The sequence below is a fragment of the Carassius gibelio genome, chromosome B15, assembly GCF_023724105.1.
Source record: "Carassius gibelio isolate Cgi1373 ecotype wild population from Czech Republic chromosome B15, carGib1.2-hapl.c, whole genome shotgun sequence".
In the NCBI taxonomy this organism is placed as follows: Eukaryota; Metazoa; Chordata; class Actinopteri; order Cypriniformes; family Cyprinidae; genus Carassius; species Carassius gibelio.
The window spans coordinates 10,132,444-10,159,140 of NC_068410.1; the positions used below are offsets into that span (position 1 = coordinate 10,132,444).

The following is a 26,697-nucleotide window of genomic DNA, read 5'->3' on the forward strand; positions in this document are numbered from 1 at the left end:
TGCCGCTCCAATTATAAACAGGTGATGGCATTTTAGCGCTAATCACGGAACCAGATTTACTGACTAGATGCGCAAGATCATATCGTTAGATATATCGCCCAGCCCTACATCAGAGACTTCTTTAAAAAACCCATAACAACCTCAAGCGGTTGAGCGGCACTGTGTATAATGCATCACAGTTATTTCACCACATGTCGCTGCTGGTATTGTTTTTTTTAGCTATATTGGCTTTGCACAGACCACACAGGGGCTTGTGGGAGAAAATGACACTCCTTTTCACGTGCCCTTTGTGTTGGGTATACGTAAATGGAAAAACTCTCAATTATTACTGAGGAGGGATCTCTTTTCAGTGGAGCACAACTTACAGCTTAAACAGGAGACGAACACACAAGTCTCTCTCTTACACACAAACACTCTTACCAGACACAAAGACAGGCTTCATATAGAAGAGTCAAACAGAACTAGTCATGTTAGACCACTGTACACCATGCTCTACTGGGGTTAATGCACAAAGGCTTTGTATTGAGTTTGAAATGCCAGACAGAATCTCTCCGCTCCAATGGTTCCACAGATTGAGTCTGGAATCATGAAATATGGATGCGCTCAGCATCATCCCTGGTCTCTCAGCTCAGAGTTTAGTGTGTCATATGAGGGTGAGACCTGGACAATGAAACTATCAACTGTGGCAGGATGGAACAAAGGTCAAGTTTTTATGTATGAGTAAAGACAGCATATCCTGTTTCATTTAAAAGTGACAGGAAACTACATTAGCTGTATTCATTGAGAATTGACATCACAGTGCATTCTGGTCTGGTTATCTCACTCTCGCTCTCACAGACAGCTGAACTGGCTGTTTCTGTGGACAGGGTCAGGCCTCCCGCTGCGGACATTCAAGACTGAGCCGAAATCGCTGACAGCACAGTACAAGCAGCTGAGAGCAAGAGAACAACAGGAAACTAGGGCAATGGCTTAGTCTTCTTTTGTGGAGTTAAAATGGAAATATACAACTTATCTGTTATGGATCATTTTATTAAAGTGGGCATTGACCCAACTGCACTCTGACTGTAGATCTGATGCATCTCTCCATCTAGTTGACACACTATGTTCTAAATCCAACAAAAGGTTAAAAAGCAAGCTCACACACATACCCTGAGCATGGTACCATGGAAGGCCAATGGTTTCAAATAGAAATACAGTACTACAGAAAACAGAAAGGAATGATCATCGCATGCAATTATCATGGTATTCACTTCAATACGATGGAATGCCATAGTACATGTAAAAAAATTAATAAAGAATCAAATGCATTAAAAAAAAAACTGTATTATCATATTACCATGTCCAATCTATATTTTTATATTAAATGAATAATTAAATTACAAATTATAAAAGTATTAAGTGTGTGTGTGTATAGAGTACATTAACACACACACCTTTACAATTATATATTGTATATGCATAATTCATACATGTTATATATACTGTATATAATATTAAAAACACTTTAAAATTACATAAAAAAATCATGCAATTTAAATGATTATAATTTAAGGAAAAGAAAAATATAGTTCATGTTAAAGTTCATGGATTCTTTCACCTATTTTATTGTCTGTAATATGAGTAAGCACCGATAACAAGGATATAGTCAAATAAAATAAAGTTTGCAAGTGATAATCAAACTTACTCCCAACAGATTATTTCGTAATTAATGTAGTTTCCCTGGTCTTTTGTTATGGCCCTCCTTTCATTATCGACATGCATCTGTACTGATAAGCCTCCAACTTTATCTTGGTTTCTCTGACAACCATCTCTCCAGCTCTCAGTCAAAATCTGTGTCACTGATTTTAAACACAAAGTCTTCTCCTTTCGCTTGCGTCTCATCTTACAGCCTGATCCTCTGACAACAATTGTGTCCCAACTCTTTTCTCCCACAGGGACCTCTACGGAGTACACATCTGAAAACAGTAATGCTCAAAGGCAAAACTCTCTCTGAAGGAAAGCAAACATTAATAAATTCACCTTCAGGGATATTTGATTAGCCTAATTAAAAAAAAAAATCACTGAATGAAAAGACAGGCCTATAGGTGTTTCATTACCACTTGTGTGTTCATAAGCCACTGCAACTATTTGGAGAGACCATGGAAAATGAAAACAATAAACTAGAGGATGTTTATTAGCGTTACACTTACAGTGGAAAATGAAAAGTATGTACAACATGAAAGCACACATTCCCATGACACACACAAATCCACAGCTGCTGTTCTAGCTACGTATTCTAATAACGTAAAAAGTTATGCAGACCTCCAATGCTTTGATTAAAGTCTTTTACTAAAGCAGGACATCCTCCTCGTGGACACTTGGTCTCGCTCACTGCATTAGGCAATGAGATTAATACCATTTGTTGGCAGTCTGGAGAGATGGCTCTTTCAGCACACATAAATAACGTCACAATTCCCCTGATGCTCAGCGCATGTCCTTTAATTAATTGTACAGAAGCAGTATCCTAGACAAAAAGTACTTTTAAATGTTCGTTACTTACTTATACTTGACTCCACTAAAGCAAACCCCAATCAAAAGACCCCTAAACAAAAGGACTCAAGTTCTAGAACATCGTTAAAAATAGTAAAATCAGTAATTAAATGCTTCCATCTCACTTTTCCATTTTATTACTGAATAAGGTCTGGTAATTTGATGTTTACAGTGCAAATGTTGATTATGAATACACTAAAAAATTAATTTAAATGGCTGGCCAAGTGTTCAGAGCTTCAGCTGACCTTTTAATGACCTGGAGTTTCTTTCTCATATTGACACTACATCATCTAGGTCTATGCACAAAACAAAGACAATGATAGAGGTGTCACATTGATCTAAGTGACGAATAAAGAACACAAGGAAACATAGTGTTCACTATCAACTAATGATTTTCTGACCCATACTGAGCTGTGACCCTTGACTAATCGAGACTTTGATCTTCTCAGAAAAGTTTTCACAGAAACTATGACTCAACATGTGACCTGATTAAATTCCAATCCTTGTTTACCTACACTTTTAAAAATAATGGTTCCAAAAATGATTTTAAGTAGCAATGCAATAGAAAACCATTCTGGTTTTCCCAAAGAACCTTTCTGTGTACAGCTCTTAAAGAAACTTTTTTTTTTTCTTAATGTCAGTAACATTAATAATTTAAAGAACCTTCCATTATAAAGAACCTTTTGCGCCATGGAAATGGTCCACAAATTTTAAAGCTTCTTTGTAGAATGCTAATAAAGAACCTTAATTTTTAAGAGCGTATTATGCTTTCAAAACAATCCACATATGTATAGGTTGTTACTTAAACCTTATGAACCTAAATGGTTTTCTAAAGGACTCCACGCAACAACAATCAGTATAGTCTGATACGCAAAGAAATCACTGAAGCCAGCGTTTGCTTGTTTGAAATATTGCATTTGTTTGGGGGCAGTGTGAACCTGCCCTAAATACTATTCACAGAAATCTGTCCTGAAACACTTCCCTGAATCAAAACTGTTTGCATAAAAACTCAGGTCAAATAACATACGCGTGATAAATTAGACTGTGACATCTAAAACATTAGCTGTGGGATCTGAGCTGTAATAAAGTCTTCACATCACAGCCAGATAATTTAGCGACAGGATAACTCACCTTGGTGGTGTCATCATGTGACCGCTGGTAGCGTTTCCAGCGGCATCCGTAGATCCCGGTTAGACATGACAAACACAACTGTCTCTCATAGACCTGTAATGGTTGGTGCTTCACCATGCTCCTTCAATCCGGACTCCAACCTGCCTCACTATCATCCCACTGATCACCAAAGACCCTGTAGAAAGACACACACAGAGCACTGCATAAAACAAACAGCAGATTAGCATTAGCACCATGTGACACCTCAAACGGCTGACACATCCATAAATCTTATGATGGGAGCAGTGGTGAAACGAGTCAATTTCCAACAATGTCACTGCTCAATGCCATTCCAGATCTTCTAAATATAGCAGATCCATAATTCCTAAAACTGACCATTCAATTTCACATTTTATACTCAAACTGTGGTTATCAATGTTGAATACTGCTCAAAGGTTTGGTGCCAGTTAGAGGTTTAATTTAAAGAAATGTATTATTTTATTCAGCAAGAATGCATTAAAATGATAAAAAGATGAAATGCTGTTACAAAAGATTTATATTCCAAATAGATTATGTTCTTTTTAACTTTCTTTTCATGAAAGAATACTGAAAAAAAAAAACATTTATCATGGTTTCCACAAAAGTAGTAAGCGGCATAACAGTTTTCATCACTGACAATAATGTTTCTTGGGCAGCAAAATATTAGAATGATTTCTGAAGGATCGTGTGATATTGAAAACTAGAACAATGGCTGAAAATTATAATCAATTCACAACATTTGTTTTTACGATGTTTAAGATTTTTTTTTTTTTTATGCGTAAGAGTCTTTCTGTCTGTGGATCCTATCAACACCCGAAAACTGCCAGCGTAACAGTTGTTGACCCACAGCCGTTCTCACGTTCATGTGTGCCAGTCACCAGATCGGCACAGTGCCTGTAGTAATCATCGCTGAATTGCCCAAGAGAATAAATTCCTCTTCTTGCAGCCTCAGCTTGGAGATTTCCCCCTGCTTATCAGTCTCTTTGAGCGAGGGACTAAGCCTCTGGAACCCTTATCTGGGAAGCCAGAGCAGCACTGGCATCAGCCAAAACACTGTCATTTAATGAGACAGCTTTTCATTTGTACAAATCCAAGCACTGAGAAAAAAAAAGCTGACTGAGAAGTGCTTTCAATGTTGTCCACTGTTGGATTTCTGCTACAAATCTGCTTTAAAAGTTTTATGTTTAAGAAATTGTTTATATGTGCATTTAAAAAGTTTGGGGTCAGTATTTAATTATTTTAAAATAAACAAATTACTATTTTTATTCAGGAAGGCTCAGGAATCCTGTTTTCAAAATTTACAATAATAAGAAATGTTCCTTAAGCAGCATATCAGTATATTAGAAGATCACATGATACTAAAAACTAGAGTAATGGCAGAAAATTCAGCTTTGCATCAAAGGAATAAATTACATTTTGAAATTTACAAAAAAGAAAAAGAAAAAAAAACGTTATATTGTGTAATAATTTTTCACATTATTACAGTTTCTTACAGTATTTTTAATCAAATAAATACAGCATTGATGAGCACAAGACTTAAAAATCCTAGCAAGCCCAATCACTGGAGCAGTACACTTTCAGAAAGTTAAATGAAACTTGCAAAAATAACAAAAATTACAATCTACACAGAAACTAAGTTCAAGAAAACAAGTCGTGTTGAAAAAGTACACAATTTAAAAATTATCCAAATTCATCTCTAGTCTGCCTCTCATGAGGGCTCCCCTATTTATAAGCATGGCACATCATATCTCTGAATACCTTGTTTGCTTATCTGCTAAATGAATCATTTAAGAGTAATCAGGGACATCACGGAGAGAATAGAGACCACCAGCAGCAGCCTTTCATGTGCACTGCGCTGGTGAGAGGTATATCTGGCATTTAGACGAGCCAACAAAGCAATGGGATCAAGTTTACGTCACCAAGGTCTCATGAATGCCTACTTCAGAAATCACCTAAAGGCTCATGAAAAAAATATTAGGATAGACTCCAATCAATTTCAACAGTGACGAATCTGTAAAGGCTGCAATATTGTACTTGCATCAGATAATCTGCTTTAGCAAAAACAATCCATGTTGTTGGACTTAAATATGAAAAACTTTTTACAAGCCAGACTAAAATATGCTTTTTCAAGGGCGTGTTATAAGACATAAATGACTTCTTACATAACCAAAACGAGTTTCAATGAGCTTGTGTTTCTGTAAATTAGCTGTCAGGGTTTGTTAATTGCAAAGAAAGCAATTATTCTAGCACTCCCATGAAGAGAAGAGAATCCATCTTGGAGAACTACTGAATAATTAAGCATCTTCTGTATTTACTATTGTGCGTGTGGCAGATCTAGGAGGGGACTGGTAATCTATAGACCAGGTGTCTTAATTATGGGGTTAATTTGATCTGGTCGTGCAAGACGTGGCTGAAAGACTTTTTACATTTTTAATGTTTGCATGCCAGAAAATAAGTAATGTAAAGAAGAATAAATCATCATGTATTTTTCCATTAATATTCAAACATTAAATGGCACAATGAATAAACACAAGCAGGAGGTTAAAATAATTAGGATTAGTCATTGTTGTTATGAACTAGAGATGGAATGCAGCCGTCAGCTGTTCCTCATCTCAACAGAACTCTCAGAAACAGAAAACCTGCTATTACACAAGACCACGGTCAAGTCGCATTGCAATAGAAAACTCTACAGTCTCTTTAAATATAACAACTTTTTGCTGGATCACCAGTTCATTTAATTATCCGTTGAAAGGGAGTAGGTAAACATGGTTAAGCACTTGAGAAGAAAAATCACTTTTTAGTGGAATTGTGCATGGATTTAGAATATACACATGCATAAAATGAAATGTGAGTTTCATGTCTAGCTGACTCTTGGACCATATGTTTAGGGCTCTGACATGGGTGAGAGTTTAGGAACAATTTTCTCTTTTTCTGCTGCTTAATTTCCTATTGCCACGAAACGGTAACAAACAGCATCCTTTAAGGGAAACGGTTCAGCAGTTTGCATCTCAGATTAGTGTAGAAGGGAAAGGTTGAGTTAAAAAGGAACCTCCTATAGCAAAAAATATTAAAAAAATTAAAATCCTCAGTAACACTGACACTCTCAAAGTGTGGTCACAGTGAAATTTAGACTAATTTTTGTTGGCAAAAAGGTTCATTGTTAATAGCATAGCAATGCATGACCCTGATATAGAAGTGACTTTCAAACCAAGCAGCTTTTTGTTGATCAGGGTGGCAAATCCGTGTGACTAACTGGAACTTGTTGGGAAATCTGCTTAGCATTCTTCACCCTCAAGTGAAATTCCCATCTAGGTGGATTCCTTTTTAAATAACTGGATTTCATTGAAAAATGCTAAAATTGACCACACCTATTGGCAGAAAAGGCCTATGTGAGTCAATCTACAATTAGCATCTGAAACATGTTTTACTACATACTCAGGTCAAAGTAACCTCAGGCAATCAAGGGCTCCTCAAACTGATGCGCTACAAATGACCACCATCGGCCCTTGACAAGTGAAGAGACAATTGCCGAAAATGATAGAAATTGCCTCTTTGCCTTAGGGAAAGGTTGCGGACATTTTGTTTTTATTCAGTGGTAAGATGTCAAAGCTGGTTGATTTACAGGACAGAGGTGCTGCATTTTTCCACAGGAGGACACAAATTGCTTTCTTAAGCTTGCATCCATCTGAACTGGAACAAACTGCTCCTTAAAGAATAGTTTGTATAATTTCCATGAAATATTTTGTATAGTATCCACAACACCATTTTTACTGTTAATTACAAGAGAACATATTTATTAGCATGAGAATTCAGCATGAAGACAATAACAAATATGATTTTACAGCCAAGCTGGCATTTACCTAGCCTAAATCATGTATCGAATCAGTTTAAATCATGTTGTTTTTATTTAAATACTAAACCTCGGTAACTAGACTATGCACCATGGACAATGTAAGAGGGGTGGTGATGATGAAGATGAACAGGCCCTTCCATGACCTGACTGATATTAACAGGCTGTTTATGTCTGACTCCCTCCTAAATGGAAGCGTTCCAATGCTGTGTCAGCGCCCCCCCTACTCACTCTCTCTAGAACTACTAAAAGATATTCCAGTGACCATCTGTTTGCTCAAAACTGCCAAATACCTTGCACAAGGCCCGAGTAGAAATACTCCCTTACAACGAAGGAGTAAATGTGACCTCACAGATTTTTAAAACACTTCAGGCAACAGTTCGGACTTGACCTCTTCCACCTAAATAAACACAGACAGAGTCTGAGTGGAGGAAGAACAGCGGAGCTGCTGCGGTTGGTGGTGAAATAATTTTTGGGGTGTTGGGAGTTTGTTTCCAAGAATATTGTTGGAGAAACTTTTTGCCTATTAAGCAAAAAAAAAAGGATGCATTAGCTCTTTTTGTACAATGAAAAACGTTTGTGGTTGTACAACGCATGCTCCTTATGTGAAGCAGATGTGTACTAGTGTTAAATGCTACTGTTTTTGATAGAATTGATAATGTTTCTGACAGATAATAAGTTGTTTTTTGAGTTTTCCTTACCGAATGTGGTACCGGTCAGTGATAACCTTCCAGTGGGCTTTTTTTAAGTCGTGGCGATGCCAAATATTGCTATGAAAACAAATAAAAATCAAACGTTGGTTCAACTCTTTTGTAAATAAGATAAGATAAAGTTATGCTAACCCTAAACTGCAACTTTCTAAGTCCAAAGACTCTTATAATAACTGGATCTGGCTGCGGTCTTCCTCTCTCAACTCTCTCGCGTCTCGTTCAGTCCGTAGGTGATTATTTTCACACCACGAATCCTAAACACTCTTGCAAATAATTTTGCAACTTCAAGAAATCCAAAAAGAAAGAGACGGATAAATCTGCAGGACATTTAACCTGTGTAACCAGTTAAACCATTTGAAACAACAAAACAATTAAACAACCAGCATATCTGGTGCCCAGTAAAATATATCACAACTAATGAAAGACTGATATTTTGACCAGGATATACTTACTTGACATTTTCCATTTTTACTCTACTTTCTATAAATCATGATTGCCATCAGACATTAAAAATATGTATTGGTTGATCAGTAATTAAAACACTGAAAAGTAGCTACTGTCAGAAGTAGATCTGACAAACTTATTTACACTGACCACAAGAGCTTTTTTAAAATATGCTTGGATGCTAAATTATTTATGGAAAAACAGCTCAAGAGCAATTAGGTTTATTCTTGGTGACAGAATTTTGACAAAAGCTCCATGTTTGATTGATTTCAGACATCGATCTGTTTCGCCCAAGAATTCTACAATGGAAAAAGATGCATCAACTTCACAGAGCACAGCCCACTCAGAATGCTAATGAGAATGACAAAATGCTGATGTGGAAATCCGTTATTTCAGAGGGTCCAAAATGCAGACATAGCAACATTATGACTGCATATTTATGCAGTGTTTTCTAACCTTTATAAGGCAGAGAATGAAACAAATATTGCAATGGGAAATGTTTATGTGACAGCAGAATATGTTGCTTGTAAAGCTCTGGGCAAATAAGTGACACAAATGACATAAACACCAAAGTCATTTTTTTTAAAAGTCATTACCTCACGTCAGATATGAAATGAGTCTGAAGAGAATGCATGGGGATTGCAATCTACACTGGCACAGAACAAAAATGTCACCACAATCAAATTGTATGGAGAGAGACGAGAGGCCACAATTCTTCATACTGTCAAGAAAACAATAGACCTCTCTTACCGTAAGTCATACTGTCATTTGGCCAGATCCAACATCATTTGTGAGGGCCGTTGAGAACTATGGCAGTTTTTGATTCAAATGCTTTATTTCTGACATTCTAATTAATTATGCAAAATGTTAGTGCAGGTAAAAATGGACTGCATTATGAATTTTTCGTCTTTGCACAATAATGGGATTTTTGAAGAAGAAGAAAAGTTTATTAAATTTCTTACACAATTCTTTAGAATACTTTATTCCAATTGGTCAAACGCAGTACAAAGTGTCAAATATTTCTTTAACTACTGTTAAATTGTAAATTGCACCACTGTCGTTTGACATTTTAGTTGCTAAGCTGATGGATTGTTGTAATGAAGTAAAAATAAGAATAATAAATTATTTACTCTTTTCTTCAGGGTTATGATCACCCTGTCAGGGTTTATTTTGCGATAATGCCTGACCGTACCTCATTCATTGCATGCCATTCCAACTTGTTTCTTATATAACAGATAACAGAAGAGAAAAAAAAGGCTAATTTAATTGGAAGTGTTTTTTTAATCACTCTCTGCCATGTAAATTAGTTACAAGGCTGCTTTAGGGACACATGGCAATCAAAAACAAATAAGCAAGTCCTTAACTTCCTACTACTAAATGACTAATAGACTGCCATGCCATGACAGCTATCATAATCATGATGAACTGCTCATGATCGGTGAGAGTATGAACTGGGTCAAATGTCCAATGAGTTTCCTTATTCATTTTTCACTCGCTGAGGGCTCTGTCCTCTTGGGTGGAGAGATCAAAGTTTTTGCAGACCATGGACATCTTCACTGGAAAACCCAGTCAGCAGAACGCTGAGACACAAGCATCCAAAGGAAGATCTTATTCTGATTGATTAAAGACACTGTAGTAGATTTGAGTTAAATAGAGTTCCTTTCCTCTATCATACAAGCTACTGTAGCCTTGAACACGGCCGTTAGATGCTGTCATTTTTCCACTTGATGTCTTTTTGGAAGAAACACTCACTGTCAGGACAATGTAAGGTATTTATACTATGGCTCTAATTAAAATGTCATAATAAAAAAAATTTCAGAGAGCAAAATTCAGCACCATGAACTGGAACCAATTAAAAGTAGGTATTATTTAGCAGTTGCGACAAATGACACAAAGAACTTTTCACAGAACAACTACCTTCGTTTTACGATGCTAAATGCCCATCAGTGTAATTATAAGACTAGCACTATAGTGTTACAGACGCCTCCTTCCTCTCGGTCTTGAGACAGTCTATGATTTAAAATGCCACTGATGAGAGCTGGGCTCAGGATATTTTAGTTCCTCTCTGGCACTAATTAAAAGCAGAAGGTTGTGCCATCTGGAGAAAAAAGTGAGACTGTAGAGGAACAAAAGCCAAAAACATGACTGACCTGCAACACACAACTTTTTTTTTTTTTTTTTTACATTTTTCAGAAATGTGAAAATTTTTGAAATTGCAATATTACAGTTTATTATCACCATATCGATTTAATTTTAACAAATGGGAAGCTCTTCACACATTTAGAAATATTACAATTTCAATTACAATCTATTTCCAAGTTAATTATGATCCAGATTAGCTCGGTTACAAAACCTAATGAGCTGCCTAGATGCCTACTGTCTACATACAGCTGATGCCATCCTAGTCATGGGACCTCATCAGCAACCACAACATTTGCAGTTATGTTACCATTATGTTACCATTTAGCTAAACTATTGGATTCTCTAATAAAAATAAAAATGGATACACACAAATGACAGAAAATCAATACATATAGGCATTTATAATGTTTCCTTAAGATTTGTATTTCAAACAAATGCTTTTGAACTTTCTATTCATGAAAAATCTTTAGAACTTTCTATTAATCGAAAGAATTCACAAAAATAGAAAGCAGCACAATGTTTTTCGGAGCACCAAATCAGCATATTAGACGATTTCTGAAGGATCATGTGGCTGCTTAAAATTCAGCTTTGACATCACAGAAATAAACTGCACTTTAAAATACAAATATGAAACAGGTATTTTATATAACATTACAGTTATTATTGTATTTTTCAGCAGATGAATGCAGCCTTGGTGAGCATTAGACACTTCTTTCAATAACATTCTTTTCAGTACTGAATGAAATATATAACGGTTTATTTATTATCAACATTTTTCACCTCAGGTTTTAGAACTGTGCAATAGAGTGCATATAACAGTTGTTTAAACAAAAGAATCTCTCTCATTCTCTTACTAAATATCTTCTATATAACCTTATCTATGCACATCAGTGAAATATAGTTTTAATTCCGAGCAGAAAGATCAAAGATGACTAGGCACCCAACCTCGCTCCACACATCATTGTGCTAATGTGGAATAGCGCCATTTTTGAAAGATCAAATGTGGTTAATTTAATGCCCCATCATTTATTCAGGAGAGTAATGGAGCTAAAGACATAACACCGCTCAGTGGTGTTCTTTATTTAATCATTCCTCCTTGGCCATCTAACTGACTGCCTGCAATCGACCATCACTGGTTAGAATTTACTCCTTTGCCAAGCTTTTCCGGTTGTGTTTTGAGAGCCATTTAAGGCTTTGTTCAGACAGGAAGGAAAAATATGGCATGTTTTTGTTGCCATATTGGCCAAAACAAACGAAATTAGTTGCAATATGTAAGAACTCAAACAGTATAGTCTTAGGATATGTTCTCAATGCAAATTAAAATCCAAATCAAATACAAAATCAGTGGACAATCTTACATGGGAAAAATATTTTTTGGGGAAAAAAAAAAGATCTTAAAAGAGTGAGACAAAATGAAGGACTGACCACCTCGTACACACCAGGGACAGAGCCAAATAAACAACAAACCAGGAGGATAAACATACTGTGCTCAGATGGCTCCACTCACTCCGATCAGAGAGATGTTGAGCTTGGCACTTTCTCCATCCAGCTGAACCTGCTGCCCTCCTGAATGCTAATGCTGAAAGCAAAATAATGCCCTAATGGAGTAGTTTGCAACAACCCTTGGTGATTAAGTCCAGTGGACTGGTGAGAAGAAAGTAATTCTGGATAAAACCGTAATAATACAGTAGGTGCTGAAACATTTCGCTGGAAAACCAGCACCTTACAGAGGCATTCGAGGCATGCAGACACAGAGGGAACATTGTTCTGGCCAAAACAAAGGCCATCAAAGCCTTAACCATTCATTTTCCACTTGAAATCTCAGAGGCAGTAAGCACAGGCGCAGTCTGGTTGAATGATCAACATGCAATACATGATCAGTTCAAAGTTTCAGTCACATGACTGATGCAGAGAGCTTGAGGGCATGAATTATTACACATACCTTTCAATTTTCCCTGTGTTTTAGGTCACAAGTATTCTAATCACCTCTCAACTGAAGAACAATGAAATGTGAACAAACTGCAAGTTCTGGGCACTTGTTATCCATATAAAGCACTGGATGTAATGGATTATCAAAAGTGAAAAAAAGGAAATGGCTGTATGCAGGTGCTGATTGAATTTCAAGATGAGGACAAGGTATCAGTATACACTTTACTGATGATTCACTGTATGCTATGTACAACCAAACAGATGTGGCCAAAGTCCACTTTTTCTGTGGCGTCACTTCTGAGAGTATTTTTTCCCATTGATTTTTCCCTTTAGGGATTTCAAAAAAGGTTTTGCTAAAGCATTACAGGCCATGAACCAAACCAACCAACTATGAGGTAAATCGCAACATTAAAAAAGTGATTCATGGGAGCAGTGTTCCTGCCGAGCTCTCTGATTGTTGGAATTTTCTTCACAGCATCATGAATAATGTACTTTTTCACCTTCAATTTAGCTTTAAAATCAGCATGTCTGTCTATAAAGGTTTACAAGGTAATGTTAAAAATCAACATCCCTATTGAGTAAATGGATGGTATTTTTTCTTCTGGAACCCGATTGTTAAATTCTATACTTATGAACACAACAAACTTAATCACATATCAAGCAGTTTATTTCTAGTGGTTTTCAATAGGAAAATGTTTAACATTCAATTTAATGTGTTGGGTTCATATTCTTAGCACATCTACTTGGTGTATATAGCATGCATCATTATTAAGGTGCATACTGAAATTAGTCTTTTAATATCATGTCTTAGTAAAATAGTACTTAACACAAATCTGGTCAAAAATAACTGGCAAGCAGTAGAGCAAAGCCTTGTTTTGCACTCCAGGTAGGCGTTCCTATGAGGGTGTAACATCATGTGAAAACTATGAATAGATGTGCAGCAGAAAGCCTCAATTTGTTTACTGACTGATGATATGATACAAGCCAGTACTTCATCAAACACTACAGTACATCTCTGCCTTGCCTCAACCTGTGCTCCAAAATTAGCTAAATTTGGCAACCTAGTCAAACATGCCATAGCCAATATGGCCTCACAATTAATTTAAAAAGCTGCCATTTAGTTAAGAAATCTTTACTTATCAAATAACCACAGATTTCTGCTTTAAGTACTAAGTTAAAAATCACCCAACGTCAAACGCAATGAAGATTAAAGATCCCCAAGTATAAAAGTAGACCTCATCAGATGCGGGCTTCTTAAAAGGGTCCACTAATGATGCAATGCTGTGCTTTGAGTCTCAGAGTCTCGTCCATTATTCCTTGACATGTGGGAGGGGGGTGTGAACTAATCAAAGACAGCACATGGCTCAGCTCCCACAGGACTGACAGTAATAATAGGTCATCTCACAGCATCACCAGGCTCACTTACGATAAGGAGGAATAATTCAACATTACACCCACCATGCTAGATAAATGAGATGGGCAACAGTGATTCCTGTTACTCAGCTAACAGATCTATATTCTTCAGAGCAGATGAAAGCCAGCATGAGTGTGTTTCACAACATGCAACAGTCAGCAGTGGGTATATTCTTAACTTTTGGTCCATTTTTGTTTTTTTCTAACTCTTGTTAGGTTCACCCAAAAATTACAATTCTGACATCTTTTACTCACTCTCAAGTTGTTGCACCCCTTTATGAGTTTTGTTGAACACAAAATAATTTTGAAGAATGTTGGTAACCATTCGAGTTGAATTAGCTATTGACTTTCATTGTGCTTTTTCCATACTATGGCAATCAACTGCTACTGTCAACTGTTTGGTTTCCAACAATCTTCAAAATATCTTTTGTGGTCAATATTAGAAACTTTTACAGGTTTGGAACTTGAGGGTGTGTAAATGATTTTTGGGTTAACTTTAACTCTTTAACTGGTAAACCGGCATTAAAATCAAACAAGTCAAGCAGATTACAAGATTAAACGAAACAAGATTATCTGGCCCAACAACCAGTGATGTAAATTATGATTGCACTGATTACATCATCTAAAGTGCTTGAAGTGATTTACCCAATTCAAACTTTTTCCTTGATCAACATCCTTTGTTGGACCAGCAACAACATTTCTATTAATGACTGACTTAAGTGATGGTCAGAATATGACTAATAAGTGTCATGTACAATAATTAAACCCACTGCCAAAACCAGAGTAAGCCATATTCATATTGAAATCTTCTATCTGTTGATGTTCGAGCTCAGCAAACTGTCTTTTGGCGTTCCTTGTTCAGTTGACTAATAAACATAGAGCTAACGTTAGTCTTAAAAGAATTTAAATAAAATCACTCACTGTGACATACTTTTAATGTGTAAAATGACTGAAGTCTGATGACAATAATCTTAACGAAAATGAGACGACGCCATTGTTGCTATGGTTACAACGCGATTTGTGTTATGAAAGAGCTCTTACTGAACTTGTAATCTTTTGTAGTGACTAAAATGTTTGACATCATGGAAACCCCTCAAACTTTTTGTTTTACTCGCTGGGGATTTTTAAGACCATTAACGTTACCGCGCCCTGTCAACATTATAATATCCTCTGCGTCCTTTCAATAAATTGATTGCCTTTTAATATTACTTAACTTATTACATTAATCGCCTTATATCACCATCATATAATACATCAACATTTAAACTGTTTATTCACCATTTGGTCATCGACCATTTAAAAAAGGACCAGGTCACAAAATGAAAGAAATGAAAAATAAAGACACGTTAACAGGTTTTCTTACCTTATCTAGACGCGTTTGCCCTGTAGCTGTTCACTTTGGAGGAACGTTGCCTGTGTGCGTTCCTTCCTGCCTTCCACACCTAACGGGACAGGTAGCTAACAACTGACACAGCAACTCAACCAAAGGATATTAAAAGAACATGAGACCAAATTAAAAGGCACTCGCACTGGCAGACACGACTAGCATGTTTAGAAGCAATAAAAAAGTGTCTAAACTCAAAGAACAAGCTGTTTGTTTGCTCGGCTCTTGTGTTGTCTTAATGAGTGCTGTACCTGCGCTTGAGCTCATGGGAGTGAGACAGCAGTAGTGCTGCCGACAGCTTATGGGCGGGGCTAATGCTAGGTGGGCGGAGCCACATGCTGCTCTGTCTTATTGTGCTCCCTACTGTCCAGAATGTAAAGGATAGAGACTTTTTCAATGTTGAGCTTGAAATACAACATTTGTTATATTTTAATGTATTTAGCATTTATTTATACATAAAATTACTTGTCAAAGATAAAACCACACGCAATTTACATCATGGATCAGGGGATTTTTCGAAGAATCCTTATTTAGTTTTATTCAAACTAAGACTTTTAATGTAATACCAAATTGTCTCTGGTAATACTCATATGTATTGATCTAGTATACTTTCATTTTTTGCTTGTTCACAAATTGTATTTTTTTAATTAAAAGACATTTAAACGTAATTGTGAAAACAAAAATTATAATAATAAGTGTTAAATTAAGTTGTGCTTTCAAATAAATAGACAAATTTCATTAAATAGTGGCAGCAAAGAACCATAAGTCTAAAAAATAAAACATAAAAAATTTATATATATATATATATATATATATATATATATATATATATATATATATATATATATATATATATATATATATATATATATATATATATATATAGCTTTAGTTGTGGGTTATTTGAACTTTAGGGATCATTTTTGAGAGACACAGGGGAAAATTAAATAAAGGGAAGCCTTGGAAAGCATTTGAAAGTTTAAGTAAGACTGTCATTGATAAATCATACAAGCATACTTTTGTGATCCCCAGTGCTTGTAAGTGTGTGTGTGGACAAGTTTGTTTAGGTTGCACCAGGGTAAATGCGTCCCCTGATATTATCAGGCCCTCTGAAAATAAAGTGTACACCTATTCTCTGATCAGCTGTAGGTCACAGCATCTAGCTGCTCAGATATCTCCAAACCCCCATATTTGTTAAACATGCATACATGATCCCTCAAAGGATAGATGTCATGAATCTGGAGTCAGAAAGGTGCTGTTTTTAAAAAAACATTTTGAAATACCAAAACCATAAAATCCCATTGTTTATTGTTTAATGAGAGAAATACCTCTGAATTTAGGAAAGCCATCAATTGTATGACACTACTGCTTTCTTTGATCGCCATCTAGTGGTCAATACGGTGCAGGCTGAAAAAAATGTGTGTGTTAAGCTACTTATTGTTCTAAATTCAAAAGAAAGGTTATCTGAATAATTACCTTAAAACCTTAAACATACCAAGTCAAATTTTGGGATTTAAACTGTAAGAACTAATCATCATGCTTTTAATTAGTAAAAGTGACTAAGGTCACAGTCAATTACTCCTCATCCACAATGACTAAGAGTCTGTTCATTAATGCAACACATATAGGCCCAGGCATTGATTCTCATCAGCCCGAGCAAGAATTATAGTCTTTCTCCCTTTAGCCATGAAAGAGCCAAAATCATACTTCATATTTCCGACTTAATGTGCAAATGGACTGTTATACTTGTTGGGGAGGTTTGCCTACTTCTTTTATTTTATTTTCCAATTACATGCATCTTACGGTGCTATAAAAAACTTTTCTGATTACTGTACCCACCATAAAAGATGGTCATTAAAAAATAAAACAAAACAAAACTCCTAGGGGTTGTAGATCAGACCAAAAACAGTATATGATGGAAACTTTTTCTCACTTCTTCGATAAGAAATCAAAGAAACATGAAATGCTGCATCAGCAGTTAAGAAGTAACTTTGCTCACATCTTACATCATACATGCTTGGCACAGCCCCCAGCTCAGCACATAACTCAATGACTCCTTTGTGCAGATTTTCTGAGGTTCAGCGAACATATATGGAAATATTCTTAAAACATTTTTAAACAGAACTAAAGTTTGAGTGTTGTGCCACTGTAGAAAATAAGGCATCTGCCACATGCAAGACTGAAGTCTTGAGAGAACTGAGATGTTTAAAGAGACTCTCTCCGGTAAACAACAGATTGCCATTTACATCATAGCCACGTGTTTGGACAATACCACACACAGGTGGTCCGTGCATAAAACACATCCTTTTGTGCTTATAAGACATTTCTAAATTTACCTAATAAAAATTTGAACTTTTTACAGCAATTTTTTTTATCTTTAATGCATTTTTATGGAGCTCATTTGATAAAAAGCAAGAAAGAAAGAAAGAAAGAAAGAAAGAAAGAAAGAAAGAAAAAGCAAGTAAGCAATAAAGAAAGCTTGTGTTTCACTACTGCAGGGGACAGAAAAAAAGTTACATAAAGAAAAAGTGCAAATATGCAAAAGCGCTCAGACCAATAGGCTTAACAAAACAAAAGGTGCAAAAGACTGATCACCATAACATTATAAAATCAAAAATACAAAAAAAAATATATTTTAAGTTCAGTAAAATGTTCCTTTGAAATGTATAAAGTGATTTCTGCACCACACCCACAGCCTGAAAAGAATTCACAGTTTGACGTGGCAGTGTTGGGGGAAGATGTGAGCTTGGGGAACATGTCTCTACACCCCCGACAGAAGAATCTAGAAGGAATGTTGACAAAATTTTGTGATTATAATGGCTATATAATATAGCATGGGGTCATTTATGTGATTCATTGACAAACAGTTGTTTCAAACTTTATATTCTAGCATAAAATGCACATAAAATCTGTTCTGTAAAACACTGCCAACTCAGCAGAGCAAATTTTGGTTTAGTGGTAAAATATCAGAAATAAGAAAAAAATTACCAACTTCCATTACACATTTCATGTCCAAATATAGATTTTTATATTAACAACTCTTAGTTTAAATAAAGATGACAGTAGTTTAATGGTGGAGATTAACGGATTTTTTGCAGATTTCAGAAGGCTTTAGGACCTTGCAGAGGTTGAATCTTGTGGTCATTGGATCCAGAGGGAGGGCTCCCCAAGCTTCCCTAAGAAATCCAAACATCCTCATTTGAATAGCCCGGCTCCAGCTTCTAGAAGTTTCTTTCGTGGAGTATAAAGGTCTCTGCTTCAAACACTCTGTACCAAAGCAGCATCTGGGAGAAGAAGAAGAGAACATCGGGGAAAAGAAGAAGAGAACATCCGGGAAAAGAAGAAAAAGACATCTGAGAAAAGACGACGAGAACATCTGAGAAAAGAAGAGGACCACATTCAAAACAGCTTTCCAAGGTAATTATAGGGAAAATGCTTTTATTTCAAAAATACTTATTTGGAAAGGCATTTTTTTATTTTTTATTTTTGCTTGCATGCTAAAAAAGGCTACTGCACACAGGGTCTGAGAATACTCTTCTTTACTTTTCTTTCTGCTTTTCAGTCTATTTTGCACTTTTAAAAATACATTTAGGGGCAACACAATCCAAAATTAAGTATAAGGTTATTTATGTTTTTGCTTTTTTCCCCAAAGAAGAAAGGGAAAAATGTATAACTTTAGTAAAATAGCTGCTAAAACACCTGCAGGTCAGTTTACATGTGTCAGACAGTCATAGGATGATCACTTATGCATACATTGCATAATGCATACAGATTTATGTTAGATTTTCCATTATTTTTTACCCTATATTTAAAGGTGATGAAATCTTTCCAGTCAGGAGTGGTTTTATGCTATCACTCAATCAGTGCTATTTCTGGAATTCAGATGTGGGTCTACTGTGGAAGTTCTGATTGGTTGAAAGTTTCCAGCTAAGACAGCCAATAAGAAGAGTCTACATGTCTTTGTTTCTCTGTGTGCATGAAGTAGCAGCAGACCTTGGCTTCAGAATAAATCTATGCTTATGAGAAGCAAGGAGTTCAATTCGTTTTTTTTGTTTTTTGTTTTTTGTTTTTGCACGTTATCCAATGCATATGAACATATTTTTGTGTAGATTACCCAAATGCACCTCTTGTCTTTCAGAGTGAAAATCGCAATCGTTGACAACTATGAATATGAAAACGTATCAAGGTATCCAAGATGATAAAAAAGCAACATACAAAGAAGAAACAGATAAAAGACACAAACAAAATAAGTGGATGAATAACCATGCTGACTTTCATAAGCTGCTATCTTGAGGTTGTTAGTGGATAGGGACACGTAACATCTCACAACAGTTTTAAATCACACTTTCATCATGCAGTGTAATATCTATATGCAGTAAAGTTAAAAAAAATGTTTTTAAAGTGATTTGGCACATTTCTGCACATTTCAGAACTGTATAAAATGAGCAGACTTACATTAAGCAGTGGATTCCTGTCTGATGAGTCACTGTCATCGCTTTTGTTTAACAGGCTTGAACTAGAAACATGGCCTACAGGCTTTATTTCTGTAGTTTTAACTATTTAGGGTTCATACATTTCAAAAACATAATCAATCAAAATACAAAATGGTTTAAAACTGATATAATGTTCAAACAATTCACTATGTATCCTTTTGTTCCTACAACCTAAACACACAGAAAAACTTGAATTTGCGTTACTTGAAAAATGTGTCATATTGCACTCAGTGTCACTTGTTGCCTCTTTTCTCTTCTAGGCTTTCATTGCTACCCAAAAATACAGCAAGCATGTTGGTATCCAACCTCATTGCTCTGTGTCTTCTGGTTGTGGCCGTGTCCGGTGAGGACAAAAAGCTGAGTCCCCATGCAACCTCCATGGCAGACACCAGCGCTAACCTAGCCTTCAATCTCTACCACAATATGGCCAAAGAAAAGGATCTTGACAACATCCTCATCTCTCCTGTGGTGGTGGCCTCCTCTCTGGGAATGGTTGCCATGGGGGGCAAATCCTCCACTGCGTCCCAGGTGAAGAGTCTCCTGAAGGCTGACACCCTGAAGGATGACCATCTGCACACAGGCCTGTCCGAGCTTCTGACTGAGGTGAGCGACCCCCAGGCCCGCAACGTCACGTGGAAGATCAGCAACAGGCTGTATGGCCCCAGCTCAGTCAGCTTTTCAGACGACTTCGTCAAGAACAGCAAGAAGCACTACAACTACGAACACTCGAAGATCAACTTCCGTGATAAGAGAAGCGCCATTAACTCCATCAATGAGTGGGCTGCCAAGTCGACTGACGGAAAGCTGCCAGAAATTACCAAGGATGTGAAAAACACAGATGGGGCTATGATCGCCAATGCTATGTTCTTTAAACGTAAGTATTAAAACTAAGATGTCATAAAAATTGCATTTAAATATTTATCCAGGATGAACCCATAGTTGATATTTACTTTAATAGTTCCAAGAATTTCTGTATTAAAGTATTCATTTACATTATTTATCCTGAAGAGAGCCAGACCAAAATAACAAACACAATACTGATTACAATGACCAAGCTGATTATTAATATTTATGGCTTATTTCTGTTCAACAGCCCACTGGGATGAGAGGTTCCACCACAAGATGGTTGACAACCGAGGTTTCCTGGTTTCCCGCTCTCACACGATCTCTGTTCCAATGATGCATCGCACAGGTAAAACCAACAGCTTGTTTTAAAGTCTTTTACTTAAAATCTACTATACCTAATAGTGAACTTAACATTTAACTTTGCACTTTACAGGTATCTACGGCTTCTATGATGACACACAGAACAAGCTGCTTGTAGTCAGCATGCCTTTGGCACATAAAAAGTCCAGCATGATTTTCATCATGCCCTACCATGTGGAGCCCCTGGAAAGGCTGGAGAAACTGCTCACTCGCCAGCAGCTGGACACCTGGATCAGCAAGCTCGAGGAAAGAGCGGTCGCCATCTCTCTACCTAAAGTTAGCATGGAAGTCAGCCATGACCTTCAGGTAAATATGGCTTATTTTTGCAAAATGTTGTTATATAACCACTGCTATTTTGTGCATGAAAAATGAGGCTATTTCCTCTTGCTTTGCAGAAACCTCTTGCAGAACTTGGTCTCACTGAAGCCGTGGACAAGTCTAAGGCAGACCTGTCCAACATTTCTGGCAAGAAAGATCTTTACCTCGCTAATGTCTTCCATGCCTCTGCCTTGGAGTGGGACACAGAGGGAAACCCATTTGACACCAGCATTTATGGTAGCGAGAAGATCAGGAACCCCAAGCTCTTCTACGTCGACCATCCCTTCATTTTCCTTGTGAAAGACAATAAGACCAACTCCATTCTTTTTATTGGCAGGCTAGTTCGGCCTAAGGGTGATAAAATGAGAGATGAATTGTAACTTTTAGGCTATTTGAATTTTTCTGATGTTTTTTAAATGGTATTATTGCTGTTATTGGTTTGACTGTTACCTCATGTGGCCATTCCGATGGATTATCTGTGTATGGACAATCTCAGTGAAACGTTCAGAGCAAAAACCTATTTTTAAGGAGACTGGTTATAAACATCAGGAGCAATACAATCCTATAAGTGAAGAATTAGAACCCTACAAATGTAACCAGAGATTTGACATCAATTTGTTAATGTGTATTATTCGATCAGACACTATGCTTATATTAAGCGTAGTGTCATTGATGTTAAACTGTGGTATTTAGGATTGTGCTTGTAGAACCTCTCTTTATGAGAATGTGACATCTTTGTAGGGTTTGCCTTATCTTTAATGTTTAAAGGGAAAAGGTAGTCCTATTCAAGTGTTTCTCAAGCACAGTTTGTAGGTTTCTATGATTTCACTTCTAGCCAACAAAACACGCTTGGCTCCTGCACTGATGTTATGTTTAACATCATAGATTTAACACTCTTAGATGTTATTGTCAGTACCATATAGTTTCATTTGAGAAAGTGTGTTGATTTTTTATCCTTTTCATTGTTTTTTTTTTTCAATAAACTTAAATTTTTGAAAATATATATTGTCCTATTTTTCTTCTTCAATAAATATATAAATCCTAAAAATAAAAATAAAAATCCTAAAAAAAAAAAATTCATCTAAAATAATAGATATGACAGATGAAAAGCACAGCACATTGTCACTGCTCTGTCATTCCTAACAGTTTAATCCCAGTCATTCTGCCTTGTTTGTTGTGTCAACCCTCTGTGGACTGGAACTTGAAGCTTTAGCTGTGTTTATTCCACTTAGGGAATAAAGTGTTGTCTCACCTCTTCACCTGTCAGGTGACACATATTTCCCAGACACCCTGCTATCTTTGTGGCACCATAAACCTCTAAACCACTAAGGACATTTGACGTGAGAAAGTAGCTATTTCCTTTCACACTAGCAGATCCATCCTGTAGGCTGAATGAGCCAGTGAGTGGACATACAATAGAAGGATTACGGCTGGAGACAAGGGCTCGCATGGAGAGAGAAGAGAATAGTCAAAGAGGAGATCGTCAGCATAAATAACCAACCTGTAAACCTTGCCAAGATAACCAAGCCGACGTAATGTAATATGCATAATATTCATGAAATGAAAACAACTGGTTTAAGGATTATTATTAAAGAGAATACTGAATGTACGGAATCATTGCTTTGGGTTGATCAACAGAACAAAAACCTTTATAATAGGGCCATCTTGTGGTAAGCTACAAAACGGCAGAAAAGACCTCCAGTTCTCAAAAATTTCACCTATGTATGGGAGGCCGTTTCAGCAAAAAAACGTCCCAGCGTTACTCGTCGTAATTATATTTTTACTAGTAACAATTCAATTAAAGAGCTCTATAATTTAATTTCTACTAGTAACAATTACAATTATAGAGCTCTATAATTCAATTTTTACTAGTAACAATTATGATTGTAGAGCTCTCTAATTGAATTACAGAGCTCTGCAATTGTATTCTTACTAGTAACAACTGAATTAAAGAGCTCTATAATTCAATTTTTACTAGTAACAATTCCAATTAGAGAGCTCTACAATTCATTTATTACTAGTAAGAATACAATTGCAGAGCTCTGTAATTCAGTTGTTACTAGTAATAATCCAATTGCAGAGCTCTGCAATTCCACTAGAGAGCTCTCTAATATGGGAGGCCCTTTCAGCATAAAAACGTCCCAGCGTTACTCGTCGTAATTATATTTTTACTAGTAACAATTCAATTAAAGAGCTCTATAATTTAATTTTTACTAGTAACAATTACAATTATAGAGCTCTATAATTCAATTATTACTAGTAACAATTATGATTATAGAGCTCTCTAATTGAATTCTTACTAGTAACAATTACAATTATAGAGCTCTCTAATTGAATTCTTACTAGTAACAATTACAATTATAGAGCTCTCTAATTGAATTTTTACTAGTAACAATTATGATTATAGAGCTCTCTAATTCAATTGTTACTAGTAACAATTCCAATTAGAGAGCTCTACAATTCATTTATTACTAGTCATATGTCTCCATTGACTTCCATTCATTTTTAATTATAGAGCTCTGCAATTCAATTGTTACTAGTAACAATTCTGATTATAGAGCTCTCTAATTGAATTCTTACTAGTAACAATTACAATTATAGAGCTCTGTAATTCAATTGTTACTAGTAACAATTATGATTATAGAGCTCTCTAATTGAATTCTAACTAGTAACAATTACAATTATAGAGCTCTCTAATTGAATTATTACTAGTAACAATTACAATTATAGAGCTCTCTAATTGAATTATTACTAGTAACATTTACCATTATAGAGCTCTCTAATTGAATTCTTACTAGTAACAATTGAATTACAGAGCTCTTCAATTGATTTATTACTAGTAAAAATACACATTAAAGATATGTGTAATTGCAGAGCTCTATAATTGAATTACAGAGCTCTCTAATTGAATTGTTACTAGTAACAATTGAATTAGAGAGCTCTCTAATCGTAATTGTTACTAGTAACAATTGAATTACAGAGCTCTCTAATCATAATTGTTACTAGTAACAATTCAATTAGAGAGCTCTGTAATTCATTTAGAGAGCTCTATAATCAAATTATTACTAGTAAGAATTCAATTGCAGAGCTCTCTAATTGCAATTCTTACTAGTAATAATTTAATTATAGAGCTCTCTAATTCAATTGTTACTAGTAACAATTTGATTATAGAGCTCTATAATTAAATTACAGAGCTCTCTAATTGAATTGTTACTAGTAAGAATTAAGTTACAGAGCTCCATAATTCAGTTCTTACTAGTAACAATTAGAATTAGAGAGCTCTGTAATTGCAATCTTACTAGTTCAAATTGAATTACAGAGCTCTACAATAGCAATTCTTACTAGTAACAATTGCATTACAGAGCTCTGTAATCGGTGACATATCATTATGCTAATCGTGCCTTATGCATATTCAACTGGGGTATATAAACAGGCAGGCGGGAAATTTTGGCGCCCCCAGCTGACATGGACGAAGTACACGGTGGAGAGGCAGGGCTGAGCAGTCTGCAATATCTGCGATTTGTAGCCAAAACATTAAATTCAAACACAATACCATTTTAAAAACCCCAGGACTTCTCCTAACAAAATAAAAAGAGAAAATGCAGATAACACATTCATAAAAGAAATTATAGACATATTAGTGCTCTTAGTGCAAGTTGTCTAAAAACAATCTGGTGCTTCCTACACTACAAAATTTACTTTCACTTTTGCAAATTTACTTTAACAATGTGAACTTAATTTAGTCTAGTTCATTCAACAAAAAAGTGTGTATTGTCAGCTTAAAAATGATTTGTTCAGCCAACATAACTGTTGCATAAAAGTAACAGATTAATAAAACCAATACAGACTTGAATCTCATTGGCTGAGGATTTTGCAGTGTATTATGGGTAATTGTTGTTCTGTCACCCTCTTGCAGAAGTGTAGCACCATTAGATAGGTACCTGAGTAATAACAGATCACAGTTGAGTTAATGAACTTGTTCTAATGTAATTTAGAACATATTACACAAATAAGTTCTTTGAAATGTAGTATTGCATTTCAAATGTGTGTTTGTGGTCTGTTTGACGAACCTTAATTAAGAAGAAATGTTGGTGTTGAATTGTATTGTGCGACTGCACTCTAGTTTACTGATTCGGTGTTAAAGTCTTACAAAATCCTTATTGCAGGGGGCGGTGTTTCTGAAGTGGAATCAGTAATTTTTCTTTGTCATCATTAATCACAATTTTCATGTACAATGAACTGAATTGTTGTTTGTTGATTCTACTAAGGTTGGTTAATTTAAGTTTACTTTAACATCTTTTGTAAAATGAACTAAATTATTGTTTTAGATAGGATTTAGATGAGAGCAGACCTGAGAAAGAAGGTAATGGCGTGGACATGGGGCAACAAATAGAAGAGGAAACGGCCAGTAAAGCCTCCAGAGCAGAATCAGATCCTGATTTATCGTCAAATAGTGAAATCGATGACACTGTTTTGAATGAGGACTATACTCCTGAGAAAGATGACAGCCCAGATAATGGTAGTGATACAGACACAGCTCAAGGAGCTGTCAGTGAAGGAGATGCAGGAGATGTACTTGAAACTTCTGCTGTTCAACGTCATAGGCACCCAAGGCCAGATATGTGGAAGCGAGAGCTGATAAAGGAGAAGCGTCTTAAGGGGGAGAATTAGAAGAATCCAATGGGACAGGAGAGACCACCAAAGACCATGGCCCCACCCTACACATCACATCACTGCTTAAAGTCAGAGAAACTGACTGAATAGCATGGAACAGATATCTTCAACAATTTCTGGTCCATGCCTTTCTGGGAGACACGCAAGCTGTATATCCAGACTCTAGTCCAAAATGTGCCCATAAAACAGAAGAAAGGTGGTGTTGCATCTTGGAGAACAACGTCCCTATTATACTACCTGCAACTGGCAGATAGACGTAAACTACCTGTGTGTAAGAATCTTTTCTGTTCAACACTTTGCTTTGCCCCCAGAACCATCGGATCATGGTTAAAATCCAAAACTGATCCGTGTAAACCCGAGATCAACAAGACTGGCCCATGTGTGCCCATATCAGATGTTGACCAGACCTTCCTGAAAGAATGGCTCTCTGGACTGCCTACAGTCCCATCCCATTAC

General features: G+C 36.1%; 2 protein-coding genes across 6 annotated transcripts in view; one reads left to right on the plus strand and one right to left on the minus strand.

Annotated features, from left to right (window-relative positions):
* Positions 1–15,834, minus strand: part of gdpd5b (glycerophosphodiester phosphodiesterase domain containing 5b) — a 38,113-nt gene extending 22,279 nt beyond the window's left edge. For all 4 annotated transcript variants that reach the window (XR_008157088.1, XR_008157087.1, XM_052575894.1 and 1 more), the window contains exons 1-2: positions 15,530–15,834; positions 3,661–3,835 (exon numbers count right to left, since the gene is read on the minus strand). Coding sequence is in view for 2 of the 4 variants with exons in the window: in XM_052575894.1 (XP_052431854.1) it covers positions 3,661–3,777 (117 nt within the window). In the remaining 2 variants the exon portion in view is untranslated. The remainder of the gene's footprint in view (positions 1–3,660; positions 3,836–15,529) is intronic.
* A 2,959-nt stretch (positions 15,835–18,793) lies between these two features.
* On the plus strand, positions 18,794–22,568 carry serpinh1b (serpin peptidase inhibitor, clade H (heat shock protein 47), member 1b). Of its 2 annotated transcripts, XM_052575427.1 has the most exons (6): positions 18,794–18,967; positions 19,689–19,736; positions 20,304–20,917; positions 21,137–21,235; positions 21,323–21,555; positions 21,645–22,568. In XM_052575427.1, the coding sequence occupies exons 3-6, from the start codon at positions 20,335–20,337 to the stop codon at positions 21,945–21,947; spliced, it is 1,218 nt and encodes a 405-aa protein (XP_052431387.1). In that variant the 5' UTR covers positions 18,794–18,967; positions 19,689–19,736; positions 20,304–20,334; the 3' UTR covers positions 21,948–22,568. The 2 variants fall into 2 exon arrangements, with proteins under 2 accessions (XP_052431387.1, XP_052431388.1); XM_052575428.1 differs by lacking the exon at positions 19,689–19,736.
* The last annotated feature ends 4,129 nt before the right edge of the window (positions 22,569–26,697 follow it).

Coding starts and splice junctions, on each gene's coding strand:
- serpinh1b (XM_052575427.1), top strand. CDS start 20,335: ATGTTGGTATCCAACCTCATTGCTCTGTGTCTTCTGGTTGTGGCCGTG. Junction 20,918..21,136: donor CAATGCTATGTTCTTTAAAC/GTAAGTATTAAA, acceptor TCTGTTCAACAG/CCCACTGGGATGAGAGGTTC. Junction 21,556..21,644: donor AAGTCAGCCATGACCTTCAG/GTAAATATGGCT, acceptor CTTGCTTTGCAG/AAACCTCTTGCAGAACTTGG.